The sequence below is a fragment of the Micropterus dolomieu genome, linkage group LG11, assembly GCF_021292245.1.
Source record: "Micropterus dolomieu isolate WLL.071019.BEF.003 ecotype Adirondacks linkage group LG11, ASM2129224v1, whole genome shotgun sequence".
Lineage (NCBI taxonomy): Eukaryota > Metazoa > Chordata > Actinopteri > Centrarchiformes > Centrarchidae > Micropterus > Micropterus dolomieu.
This window is the reverse complement of record NC_060160.1, coordinates 9,491,367-9,505,610: the sequence shown is the minus strand read 5'-3', so window position 1 is coordinate 9,505,610 and position 14,244 is coordinate 9,491,367. Positions and strand designations below refer to the sequence as shown.

At 40.1% G+C, this 14,244-nt stretch overlaps 1 protein-coding gene across 1 annotated transcript; it reads right to left on the bottom strand.

Moving 5' to 3' along the window:
- Window positions 1-3,838: 3,838 nt before the first annotated feature.
- Window positions 3,839-8,428, bottom strand: cldn11a (claudin 11a). The gene is made up of 3 exons (XM_046062637.1): window positions 7,958-8,428; window positions 7,575-7,739; window positions 3,839-5,697 (listed from the first exon to the last, which is right to left on the bottom strand). The coding sequence occupies exons 1-3, from the start codon at window positions 8,181-8,183 to the stop codon at window positions 5,432-5,434; spliced, it is 657 nt and encodes a 218-aa protein (XP_045918593.1). The 5' UTR covers window positions 8,184-8,428; the 3' UTR covers window positions 3,839-5,431.
- Window positions 8,429-14,244: the final 5,816 nt, after the last annotated feature.

Below are 14,244 nucleotides of genomic sequence, written 5' to 3'. Positions count from 1 at the left end.
ATTACTAGTGAATCAAAAACCTCATTGTTCAGGACCCTTACCAGTGAATTAAACTGAAAGGTGTTGTATTCATTGCACTCCAACCCAAGCCTTTATTATACTCTATTATCTCCTTCCCCAGGTATAGGAACCAGGGCTCCATTTGTAAAGGGAGTAGAACATGTAGCAAACACATGGGTGTTGGGGTGATACCTCTCACATCCTTCCTCAACCACTTACAGTATGCCTAATTCTTGTATATCCTTTTTCTCAACCACACCCTCTGCAAGCCAAAGTCCACAATGTTTGTTTACTTTTCACATACAGAAGTTTCTTCAAAGTGAACACTTACAAAGAGAGCTAATGATTTTACTTTGGGGATCTGCTAATAAGCTACTAATGTCAGTTAACCCCAAGAAGACAGATTTTGTTTTCTCACAGTGAAGTATTTCATTGAAAGATTGAAAGTATTGGTCTAGACTCCATTGACTACAGCAGATCCATTTGTGCAGCATGGACAAGAAGCTGTGAAAAAGTACAACACTGAAGGAAAAGTCAACTAAAAGTATTTTTCTACAGCTGTCTCCAATCTGCATATCCTCCTGGGTTAGGTGTACACAAAAAAAACGGGTGGTGTTATCAGCCTTCACGTTCTGTGTTTTTGTTTAATTACAAGGAGGCCTGGGAGAAACTGCTAAAAATATATTTTTAACAGCCGTAATCTCTATAGGATGATAAAGCTAATTTTTAAACCTTAATCCTTTCCTTTGAAGGGTTTTAAAATGGTTGTTCTAAATGTTGATAGAACCTTAGAAGGTTTAGGAGTAAGAGTTCTACAGAAAACACGCTGAAACTATTTTAATAAAATTCTATAAGGGGTGAACTACGAGCATAATGAAATATTGCCACTATTGCTTTAAGGTCAGCTACTATTTGTTTATTTTGTCTCGGAGAAGGCGTGCAATGATCTTCTTGTGCTCTGTGTTCGCCGTGGCCAAGTGTCTAGTCAGTGTGTGTCTGACTTATTGAGATTGGCTTCTCTCGCAACATCTAGATATTCCGTTTCTCTTCTGTATATTTTGGCACAAAACTGTATAATGTAGTTGTTTTTTTATGTTAACTTTTCAATGGTTTCTTCCATATGTGTGGTTATTTTGCTCCTGGGTGCACTGTTTTTGCTGAGTTGTTGATATTGCTTCCATGCAACAATGAAAGTTCTTTATTGCAAATACTAAAAAGAGGCTTTCTCATTTCTTTAAGCTTCCTGCTCTAACGATTATAATGAATACTATACATTAGGTTCCGCCATATTTACACATTTAAGAAGGACTGCACAATTATACCCAATCATGCTAGTGTGAATGCACAATGTAGTCCATGTTTTACCAGATATGGAAGGATCGCTTAAAAGCAAAATGAGCTAGACGAGCTGGATGGTATCCAAAAATCCCCCCAAATGCTCTGACATGCAGTCACACCAGTATTTGAAATAGCTACATTCCAGTAGATTTTTGACATTGACCTTGCTGCAATTAGCAGATCTAAGGCAAAGTGGTTTGTCACATAAATTTCTGTGAATTGTGACATACTAATTCACGCAACTGACCAATAGCAGACCATCTTGACTGTGCTTACCTCGGAGGGAACAGAGAGACAGAGTGTCTAAGACAGGAGAAGCTATCATAAGCCAATTAGCCCAGTTGTTTTGCATCCCCTTATAAATAACCCTGTTTTGCTGGTGACTGAGCAAGCTAGTTTCCTGAGCCAGCCATTTTGCAGAGGTATTGTTACTGACTAGCCCAAGCATGTGCCCTGCTTGTCAGTGAATTAGCAGAAAACTTGCCATGCCAATGCGAAATAGCCCTGCAAGTAGTTACTACGCCACCAAGATTATTAATTATCAAGGGTTTCCTGTGGAGTTTTGACCGTTTATTATTTTTTATCATTAATGCTATGGAACAATGTTTTTATGTGTGTGTCCCAGTTTTGTTGATTCTCTTGCACATGCACAGCGACATACATGTACTTGTGTGCATGCAGATGACGTGATACATATTCCAGCCAATGGTTTCACACTATTCCACTGATCAACAGGTGGAAGTAACATATCAAGAGAAAACAACAAACATGGATGGAAACAATGAAGGTTTCAAAGATCTGCCTTTCAAATGCTTTACGAGGAATGAAATGCATTCAACATGTTTGTTAGCCCTCAAGGACAACCATAATATGTCTTGGTAACTGAATGTAAACAGAAACTTTATTTACCAGAAAACTCCACAGAGCACCTTTAACTTTGTTGTGCCACTGTCTCGCTTGGCCAGTTAAGTACTGTACGTCAAATCATACCCTATATGATAATTCTCCCTCAGCTGTAATAACATCACTTCGAGAGACATGCCTTTGTATTACCACATATCATTAGGTTAAAAAGGTGAAAATCTCAAAATCAAAGAACATGGATTTCTATTGACTATTTGTAACTCTCAGCAATGATCTATAATCAAATCCATAGAGGCAGCAGTACATTTTCCTCCAGCAGGAGAGTAGCTTTAATAAACGTCAGCCACATGACGTGTTCTGTTTTGATTAGAGGGGCTCGACTTTCACCCTCTCGCAACAGTAAAAAATCACTGTTATGCTCCAACATTATTGCTATGGTTTTTGATCTCACCACCACACACACAGAATAACACAGCGGAAGGGAAAAAGTTCATGGATGTTCTCTGGGTGTTGCTGAATGGTATTCTGGGAAATCACTCGGAAATTTTAACTGAAGTAAAAATAGACAAGTCAGGTTGATTGGACAGTGCACAAAAGAAAAGTAAAATAAATACTTAATGAAAAAATAATTGCTGGAAAGGATATACCGTGATATCACAGCGTAATGGTGTTGGTGTATGATAATGTCCAAGAGCAAAATTTCTCTTTAAAAATGTTATCCTCTATTCAAACTTCCTCTTAGTCAACAATAACGTTTTTTGATAGATAGCAACTTTAGATAGCCATGTTTTAGCATAGCATATCATAACACTGCAGTCTCATTCAGCAGTACAGGACAGCTTGGTTGCCCACTGGCCTTCCATTGGCCTCCTGCTGACCGGATGACTCTCTGCCTGGAAAAGCATCACATTTCAGGGAATACACACACCCACATGATTGGACACAGACACACACATACACCTGCACACACAGTCGTGCCAGGAAAAACACATACACGTACTGTAAAGTGACAGAATGATGTGTAGAAATACAGTAACTGAGCGGAGATCAGCATGCAACTAGGACAGATGGTAGTGTGTGTTTAAAGATAAGCTGAGGACAATGAGATAGCACATATTGTTTCCAAAGTATCATCTATGATATAACTCAGTGACCTTGATATGGACAGAAGAGAGCACAGTCAGACACAAACTGGGCACAAATTTCCTTCTATGTTGCATACTGTGTGTGTTTCTGTGTGCAAGCGTGTGTGTGTGGTCTGCAGGGGAGGCCGGGTACAGTGTGTGGTTTTGAGTGTCTTAGGAACAGGCTCTTCTGTGCTGACCTACCTCAGGGTCACTGAATCAAATTACAGATATGATACATTGGTAACAATTTATGTTTCCTCAGCTTATATTCACACAAATATCGACACAACTACAACACACACGTACACATAGACTCATGATAGCCAGTCTATATCACCAACTGAAAACAGTTTCAGTCAGCTTGTTCTGGGGAAGTGATTACCGTATCTCTTTCTCTCTCTCTCTCTCACACACACACGTCACAAACAACTTTCTGTCTGCTGTGTTGTTTATATCGCACCCAGACAGAGAAAAAAACATGATGTGTGAGATGAGAACATCTTATCAACTCAGTTTTAATCATTGTCTTTATTATAGAAAATCAAATAATAACACGTCACGGAAACAATAAATAACCAGCTAATACTGCTCCTGCATGGATCTAAGTTAGAAATATCAGTTTCCTTCAGCTGGGACATATCAGGTTCCACCTGTGTTCAGAGCACTTTAGGCATTTAAACATTCAAGTCATCACATTCTTTCAAGCGAAGCTAATCTACATAATACAATTTTGTTTTGTGTGCGCACACTAGTGAAACATACTTTAAGCTACACACCTTTTTAAGAGCTACTCTATGTGAGGAAATTTGACTAAGATGTTTAATTTATAATTCCACAGTTACAAGATAAGCTGCTTTTTTGTCACTCAGTTGTTATTCAAATTTAGAACAGAAGCAAGTTAGTGACATCATTTGTAAGGTAACTTTGCATTAGGAATTATTACTATCATAAGTGGGAGTTATGGACAAAAGATTAAGGTTTTGTACTTGCCATGCCTGTACACACACTGTACTAAGACTCTAACACAGACTGGTTAAAGCTCTCTTGTGAAATGTATATTCCCATCATGCTACTGTCTGTCTTCCTGCAGTGGCAAGGAGAAACAGTGCTACCTTTTTTAATCAAGTCTATCACTCAAGAGTAGGGCTGCAACTAACACTTTTTTTCATTATTGATGAATCAGTCGATCCTTTTTCACGATTAATCAATTAGTTGTTTGGTCTATAAAATGTCAGAAAATGGTGAAAAATGTTGATCAGTGTTTCCCAAAGCCCAAGACGACATCTTCGAATGTCCTGTTTTATCCATTACATAAAGTTATTCAGTTTACTGTCATAGAGGAGTAAAGAAATTTACATTGACATTTTTTCTTATATGCCCAGAACGATTAATAGATTACCAAAACAGCTGCCGATTACTGTAGTAGTTACCAACTATCGATTTATTAACTAAATGTTGCAACCCTATTCAAGAGGCAAATTCACTAGAGAGCTGCACAATACTGTCAAAGAAAAATGAATGTACATAAAAAATGTTAATGAACACATTTCAAGTCCAAGCATAACACTGTCAAGCCCTTCTCAAAACAAAGCATGATATTATATGATTTTTAAAAAACATTGAAAGAAGACACTCAACAATCTCTAGGAGCACCTAAATAGAAAAATAAAAGTAATATAGAAGATCAACATCTCAGTCCACAAGGCCTCATGGTGATTTAGACCTCAGGCTGCTGTGCAGGCAGCTTGTACAATTATGTAACAGTGGGGAGAGTCCACACCACACCCAACATGAGGAGGCTGGAAGATGAGCTCTGTGATACAAAAACAATCCATCGGCAAAAAAAGAGCTCCAACAAAAACAGCCTTTGTGTGTTTGGATTTGTGAATGTCTCTTTTATGTATGTTTGTGTGCTCATTGAAAAATTTGTGTATTTTTCTTGAAGAACCAACATGAATGAGTTTTGTTTGTCTCTTCCAGTATAGGTTTACAACTGTGATTGTATGTGTACGTGTGTTGGAGTGTGTGCTAGTGTATATGTCTATATACAAACGATGGCCCCCTACATATCCACTTGGGAGTCAGAATGTGCCCCGTCTCTCTCAGACGTGGGCGCTCTTGGCGTGATTGGTGGAGGGGGCTGCTGGCGGGTTGCCTCCTCCCTGTTTGGAGTAGTAGAAACGATTGTTGTCCTGGTAGGAGTGAGATGAGGAGGACTCTGAGGAGCAACAGGTAAGAATGGACCCGCCCAGCAGGCAGAAGATAGTGCCCACCCATCCGGTGTAGAGGGAGAAGCCGAATGACATGAGGCCTTGCTCCTGGTGAGCACCAATGGGAAACCAGACCGTAGACACCATACCACACAGTGCTGAGGAGAAACAGTTGAAAGCAACATGCATACAAGTTACTAAAAATAATAAATACACACAACCATTTTGTATTACTACATATCATTAGGTTAAAAAGGTGAAATTACATAACAAAATTGGCAATGCAAAATGGTGCAAATGAAAGCAAGATCTATAAATATACAAGTTATATAAAAACAGACACAAGTAAACTCAATTGCATGACCAGACTGCTATTTTTGAAGGGCAAATTACATAATAAATATGGGGATGTGATATGGTGCTGTTATGGTGCTTTTTAGTTTGTCAGTAACTGTGAAATGCTAAAATGTATGAGTTGTATGTCCCTTCATTTATTAGGACTTACTATCTACAGTCTTCACAGAAATATTCATAATGTGATAGACACATACTGAATGACTCCACAGTACCTGTACAAACCCAGAGCAAAAAAAAGATCTAATAGGATTTACATTTTAATCCTGCTTCTATCTTCCTTTTCAAAATTAGTGCTATTTCAGTTTTGTTATCTTTAATTGTTCATACAATTGTAATTGTAATTGTAATTGCAATTGTTCAAGCAATTGTATGAACAATAAAGTATAAGACACAGGGGGATGACAATTTGGAAGAAAGAACTGTACAATAATATTAGTTTGCAGCAAGACTTAATGATGTTATAAAAGCTTTGCCTTGAACTACAAACAAGAGGACTAGTCTCTTATTACAAGACTTATACAAATATTGAAATCCCCTACACTGCTGACAGGGCCACATCCAGTATATGTTGAAGATTTGCCAGCATACGCCTGAGACTAACACAGAACAAATGTATGAAATCATTTTACTACCAATAAAGTTTGAATATACTGCACTACAATGGGCAGTAACCCAATCCACAAATAATGTGTGGACTGAAAGATTCCCAAGTGATGCCCCAGAAGACACAGTAATCCCATATAATTTAAGTTGGACTGTTGCTGGTTCAATTTTGCTGCCAGTATGGAGGCAGTGATAGGCAATATGGTGAGTGGATTTTTATCCTGCTGAGCAACAAGCACGCAAACACACAAACAAATCCTCCCTGAAGTAAAAGTGTTCCCAGTGACAAAATAGAAAATCTATTAAGTCAGGACTTTTAATTTCGTATCACAGACACATGTGTTGAATTTTTAATTTACTTAATTTCCACAGGCTTTGGAAACTGCTGCAGTACCAGCCAAATTTTTATCAGAATAGTTTCCATGTGGCTCAGGACAAAGGCAGGGTGTGGATGAGTGTAGGTGGAGGAGAGGAATGTGATGGGATCTGGGGGGAAGGGTTCAATGGAACGGGGACATATTAAGTGTGTGTGTGTGTGTGTGTGTGGGTGGGTGTGTGTGCACCCTGGGGAGGAAGACAGTCACATTCAACATCCTCTGCTCTTAGCAGCTTGTAAGCATTTGAGGTAGGGCTAAAAGAGGTCACAGCCATGGAGGTTGGACGGGATCTTGCTGTATGCATGTGAGAGCAGAATAATTTGACCTGCTCTGATATACGGCTGTGGTTCAGGAGGTAGAGTGGGTTGCCCGTTAACTGAAAGATCAGCGGTTTAATCCCCGGCTCCTCCAGGCTACATGTTGAAGTGTCCTGGGCAAGATATTGAACCCCGAATTGCCCCTGGTGGCTGTTCTACCAGTGTGTGAATGTTAGTTTCTGTCTGAGCACTTACGCTCAGTGTGTGAATGTGATGTAGTGTAAAAGCGCTTTGAGCGGTCACAAAGACTAGAAAGGTGATATACAAATACAAAGGATTTACATTTATACTGTATATTTTGTCTGACCAATGACATTCAGTCTTTGTCCACTAATTCGTTGTAGTTGCACTGTGTGAATAAAGTCAAGCTGAGTCTCTTACCAACTATGAATATAAGCACTCCTCCCAGGATGGTGCGTTTGTTCTTGGAGCTCTGGGGTTCATTACCAAGGCTGATGCAGGGCATGGACATGAGGATCATTCCTACAGCTGGGAGCCCCAGTATTGAACCTACGATCATCAGGGCACGAGTAGTCTGGATGTAGGCTATAGAAACACATATGAAAGATATGAAATTACTGCTAAAAAATAAAAGCATAAAAGAAAACTCTCCAGAGTTAAACATTTTTTCATGAAATGGGAGACTAAATTAAAGTGGTGGAAATAACATGTTGTAAATAAATGGCATAATATCCGATGACAGAATAAACCTAACTGTATCTACATACAACCACAGTGCTGTTGCAGGGATTTACAGTATCCACCTGGCAGGTCCAGGATCTGCGTTAGGGAGACACAGTGGTAGAGTCCTGTGGAGATGACACAGTCTGCCCAGGGTCCCCTGGCTCCCAGCTCATCCATCTTCTTGCAGGTGTTCAAACCATATTTACACGTAGTCACCCACTCATTTGTGGATGTCGCGATCACAATGCCCAGCCAGCCGATGAAGCTGACGAGAAAGCCGCTCAGTTGAAGACACGAGTTCGCCATGGCGCAAAATTGCGTAAAGACCACTTTTCCCGAGTTCAGGAACCGTTAGAAACGTTAAAACAGTTGCAACAGTTGTTACAGATGAGAGTGATTAACTAAATGAGCCAAACTGTGGAATAATACAGTGTCGACTCTACTTTTAGAACTGATATTCCACCACGCAAGTTAATCCAGTCTTAAAGTTGACTTTTCCCTCGCAATTCAGGAATTCCATCAGTTGGGCTGAGCACTTCCAAAGACTGAAGCTTTCACATCATCATGGGGTTTTATAGGGGGACGTGCAGTAAAGGAAAAAATATTCCAAAAGTTACAACCAATCAGATAGATAGAATTAGATACGGACTTTTTTTTAAAGTGATCCAACACACCCCACTTGTTGCCTCTTCAAAAATCTCTTGTGCACTGCCCCTTCCTTGCATCCAATGACGCTATCAACCTACAGCCTGTGCAGTGCTGACCTGGCTGGAGTTGGGCGCTGAGAACATTTAACAAGACATCTGCTGCCATCTATTGGTCACATAATTATTATTTCTTACTAAAAGTGTTACACATGTAGGCTACTGTACGTCTTACCAATAAAATACCTCCTTTGGCCTCCGAACAAGCAATTGTAAGAGTTGGGAGTAGGCCTATTCGGCATGGGTGAAAGTAACGAATTCAATTTACTCTCGTTACAGTAACAAAGTCGTTGTGTTTTGTGTACTTTATTAAGTATTTTTAAAACCAGTTATTTTACTTGTTTTCAAATATCTTTATCTCAAATATCAAAAGGCGTGAGAAAGGAACGGTGCCAAATCAACAGCTGCATCTGCTGGTGCGTCTCCAGAGAGGTGACACTCTGGAGTCAGCTGACCTGTTGACTGAAGTGTCAGGAGGTGTGGGGAGTCACAACTGGGCCGGTCTCAGCAGTTAGTCAACAGTACGATGAATGCAGAACACTGCAATAAAAGGTCGTTAAGGATTGCAAAATGATTGTGTCTTAGTGTCGCATCTGGCCTAAAGTTGGTTACTGATTTAAGGCATCACCCGTTCAGCATGCTAAGTGACTCAAATCAAACACACCCAAGATGCTGCATGAACAACAGGAGCATGCAGGGTCACTGCTTGTTCATTGGTTGTATATAATGTAACCAGTCCACTCAGCCAGTCTGTCCCACTGTAACCAGTCCAACTCAGCCACTGCGTTCCTGCAATTCAAAAAGTTTGGAGCCGAATGAGGCTCTGCAGTGACAAACAGCACAAAGGGCTCACACACCTCAGTGAAGGTACCAGCTCCTTAGCAAATGCTTTAGTCACTGCTGGAGGATGGGGTTTCCACTAGCATAGTAGCATTTACTATTTTAGCCAGACGAGGACGTCGCAGTGCACAAGGCACAAGAATGACGTTCAGGCCGGTAAGAACACCAACAAACTGACTGATTATTGCAACTCACTGTATAGAAGAGGTCGTCATCAACCACTGCATTTTCTACAAATAGAGCTTTGTGTGCGCGCTCACTATGTGGTGGGCAAAAACTGCGCAGGTTTTCTTTTTTGCTTTAATGAGTTTAATGTGTAGAGGATATCTTTACATCTCTGTTGTCTGCCCTGGTGATGCTTAATTCAGCTGTTAAGGTGACAGGTTATTACATTTATTTAAACCCAATAATGCTTGTTGCATTGTCCATATCTATTTTGTTTATTGTTGTTATTATCTGTTATATGTTATTAATTAAAGGTGGTTGTTTATTTGTAACTGATTATCAGGCTGCAAACGCTGTTAGGTAGTGGGTTCACACTGCACCCAGCTAAATGATAAATGTTTTCTTCTCTATAGTTCTATCATATATCATCATCATCATCATCACCAACCTCCTTAAACATGTGATGCTACATTCTTTCAGAGTGCTTTTTAACTTAATTAGTTATTTGAGTACATTTTCATGCAAGTAATTTTTACTTTTATGTGAGTAAAATGTAACAGTACTTTTATTTATCTAAAATATTCTAGTACTCTTTCCATTCCTGGTATTCAGATACTTCACATAAGTAAAAGCAAAAACTTTAACCACCACATTTGCCCTAAAAATGGAAACTCCAGTTTACAAGTACCTATAATTGTACTTACTATAAGTAGAGTACTTAAGTAAATTTACTTGTTTACTTTCCGCCACTGTCTGAACGTGTCTGATAAAGGTAAACATTTGCTTGTAAGAAATATTACTGAGTCTGCTGTTCTGCATATGGACACTGTCCAGGCTATTAATCAAGCTCGTTGCAATTTGCACAACAACTATAACCTTGAATGAATGTGTACAAGTATTCTGCTTTGGTTCAGTCCACTGTCCTGCCCTATGCTCTTGCACTGTGGGAGATGTTACCAATCTGGGGATCAGAACCTCCACAAGTCGTTGTAAAATTAAGGGGAGGGGTCTCATCATGATTAACAGGAATGGAAAGCAGATGATTGAAACACATTTTGGCTACACATATTTGTTTATTCAGACTTTCCTCTGGTCTTTTTTTCCTTGAGAATCACTGGACAGTTTTACAGCTTTAGGCTTTCAAAAATTATTCAAATAAAACAGAGGCGGGTCCCTTTCTAACTGTACTGGCCACAAACAAAAGACATATGTAATGATGATGGGAAATGGCTTTGTTTTAAGGGGTCACAAGCCGAAGACGTTGGGAAATACTGCTATATGGCACACTGCCCTGTAACATGTCAGCACTAATTAAACAGAACAAAGGAGTAGTTGCACTTAACTCAAGAAAAGTTATGATTGAGCCTGTGTATAGACTAGATGGACCCAGAGAGAAATCTATGACAAAACAATAATTTCTTGTTGTGGTTGTACTGCTGTTATTTACCTTGTCCTTAAATCTAAATTTTGGAATCACTGCTCTGTACTCCATGTTACCAACAGAGGGCGATATAGCACAGCAGTGGTCTACAGTTGACATTCAGGTATTTTACACATAGGACATAATGTTTCCTTCCTCGTGTCCTTGCTGGATGAAGTCCTCCATCATTTACATCAGTCCAGTGATGTGACAGCAGCATAGCAATCAGTCTGAGAGGAAGACAAAGACACACTGAGATGCTCCACAAGGTCACTGACTGTAATGGCATGTTTGGCCCACTTCTGCCTCTTACGTACTGCCTGTTGCTCTTGTGTTCGGTTTGTTCTGGTCTATTTTTTTTAAATTACATATGGTTCAGAAAGACAATACTGATCTTAACATATCTATCATAATTTTCAGGTCATTGCAATTTGCTTGGAGTGCGTGCAGTCTTTCACTTCAGTGATGAATCCCAAAAGTATCACCGTACCTATCAAAATGTAATGTGGGCTACATTTTCTTTTTAATTCAACCAGCTGCACTGAGTAAGAAAAAAATAAGGTAAGAAAAAGACATCAATGTATCAGCGGGACAAAAAGCTGCTGAAAACCAGAAGTTGCAGTCAGCAGTTTTTTGGTAATGGCACATGTATCTTGTTAATACATGCCCAACATTTCCTGCAGCTGCTTTAAAGTGTAACATCCACTGTAGATAATCAATTTTGGCTTTTAGTGGGGATCCATTGCAGGAGGTATTGAGTTATAGACATTCATTGTAGCGTTGATATGTTTATAGTAGAGACTACAAGTTCAGGAAAACAAGCTACAGTGTTCTGAATCAATATTTATGCTTTGCACTTTTTTCACTGCTTTTTTGACAGCAGATGAGTTTTACTTAAGTCAGCTCCTTAGATGGAGAGCTGCAGGCACTTACTGGAGTTTAGGCAATTATAAAGCTCTAACACACAATCTACGAGCCCCTGACACTGCTCTGGTCTGCCCTCTAGACCTTATACCAGCCCCAGCTGAACACTCCAGCATGGATGATTATTATCTGTCTTTTTGTGGTCTTTGCAGATGGATGCACTTATACTGAGGATTAGGCTTAGGTCTACTGTTTATTCATGCATGCATGCAGGGCATGTGTTGAATGTCAACAAAATTACATTTTAAAAAACAGTACAAATATAAGCAAAGACTGACTACTTTGTATGAGCTTCAGCCCTATAGTAAGATAGTGTGTGTGGGTATGTGTGTATGCGCGCACATGCTAGTGTGCTCTAGTGTGTCACATCTTGAGTAAATATGGTAAGATTCAAACATATTATAGATCATTGGGGTAAGTAGTTTAAGCCAGTCAGCCATGTAAACAGTTAGTGTTACACTTCATCTCTCTCACCATTACTCTGTATCTCATTCATACATCTTTCTTTACTTGCAACCTCTCTCACTCACCCCTCTAACAGAGTTGTCTGCATAGATAGATAGATCGATGGATAGATAGATTTGAGTAACAGAATCAAAGACATTAAGAGAGAGAGTGGGTGAATGAATGTGTGTGCATGAGGGTGGGAGACCGAAATGAATAGATAGACAGTCACAAGAATTAGACTGAGCATGAGCACGGCATATCCCACCATGATTCCCAGAGCAGTTTGTCTGATATAGGAGGAGTGAGGCGGCAAGGGAATGGGAATATTATGCTAATGGGGTGAGGATTGCAACAGCGATGCTGACATAGAGGGATGATGGGATTTTAGCCCTCCTGGGGAGGGAAAGAAGGAGCTATGGTGCATGGTGTGTGTGTGTGTGTGTGTGTGTGTCTGTGTGTGTGTGTGTGTGTGTGGGTGGATGGGGCATCCAAACACAGCAGAAAGTTTAAAGCACAGCGGAGCAGAAAAGAAAGGAACCACGGCAGAGTAACTCCTCTCCTACCCTTCATGCTGTCAGAGCTGTCAGTCAGGCAATTGAAAGAGATGAGGAGCAATAATACTTTGTGTCGGTAAAGTCCAGTTCAGAGGTGGGGGTGCAGTCGAAGAGAATGACTTATGAGCGGGGAGGTGAAGAGGAACAATGATTAAGTGATTGGAGGAAGAAGGGAACCTTTTTAGGCCAGCCCACTGTGATGGAGTGGCAGCCATACTGGATGAGTCATCCTGGCCTAGGGAAATGATGGGTGCTTTTTCAAGTAGATGTCAAGTCACATTCTGTGATTAGCAGGAGGCAGAAGCCAAGGAGAGGACGATCAGTTTATGCTACGGTGCAACAGTGACGTGGCTCCAGCTGATGAGGTTTCTGTCAAAGCGCTTCACAGTTGATCTGTTGAAAAAACAGTCTAATTCTGCAACGAACGCAACATCATCTGTTCAAGCAGGTAGAATGACTTGTTAGGTAAAACCGAAGCCTGCATATTAAAGGAATTTTGGCATAGCTTTTGCTGACATTTCTATATTTGAATATGAGGCATTGTCACACAGAGGAAAAGTCTCTTGGAAATGTACTTTAGCTCATGCAGAGCTTCCACCAAATTTAAGTTGCTTCTTAGTTATACTGGTGAAAATTATTTTATATCCCTGGCTCTATGTGGGGTGTTAACATGCATCTCTTGTCTGGATTTTGCCCAAACAGGAGTAAGATAGATTATACACTTACATCTTCTTCTCTCTTGCAATATGCATACCCATGGTTCACATCACTTCCTGTGATAATGTTGCTATCTGAATTGCCTACCATCTGTTTGACATGATGGCACTTTCAGGTTGATTTTTGTATGTGAACATTTGCATGACATCTCCATTTTTCATTAATGTTTTGGTTCTTTTACTTTCCACAGTGCCGGTGCTGCTCAGTGTAGAGCTAATACCCAACAGTTTACATTACTTGAATGTCAATCATTTCTAGCATTTAGGTTGTCAGACTGTGGATGTCCCAGTTTTGGAACACAACTCTCCAGTAAAGCCCACATCTACTAGTGGCCAAAGTTTCGGACTGCATTGTAGATGACGGAGCAGACGGAGTGTGTTGTTGCAGAGGGAGCCGAGTCACAACTTGATTTGTGTCCAATCTTCCAGTGTGTCTGCGATGTAGCAGCCATCACTCACTGCTAACTGTGTTAGCCATTAGTATCAATTAATCTCAACAAACGCTGTTGGCTATTACACTCAATACATCACCACAAGCTCTGCTAACTATATACCACACAGAACATAACTGTGCTGCAGAGCCCCGTCGCTCCGTGG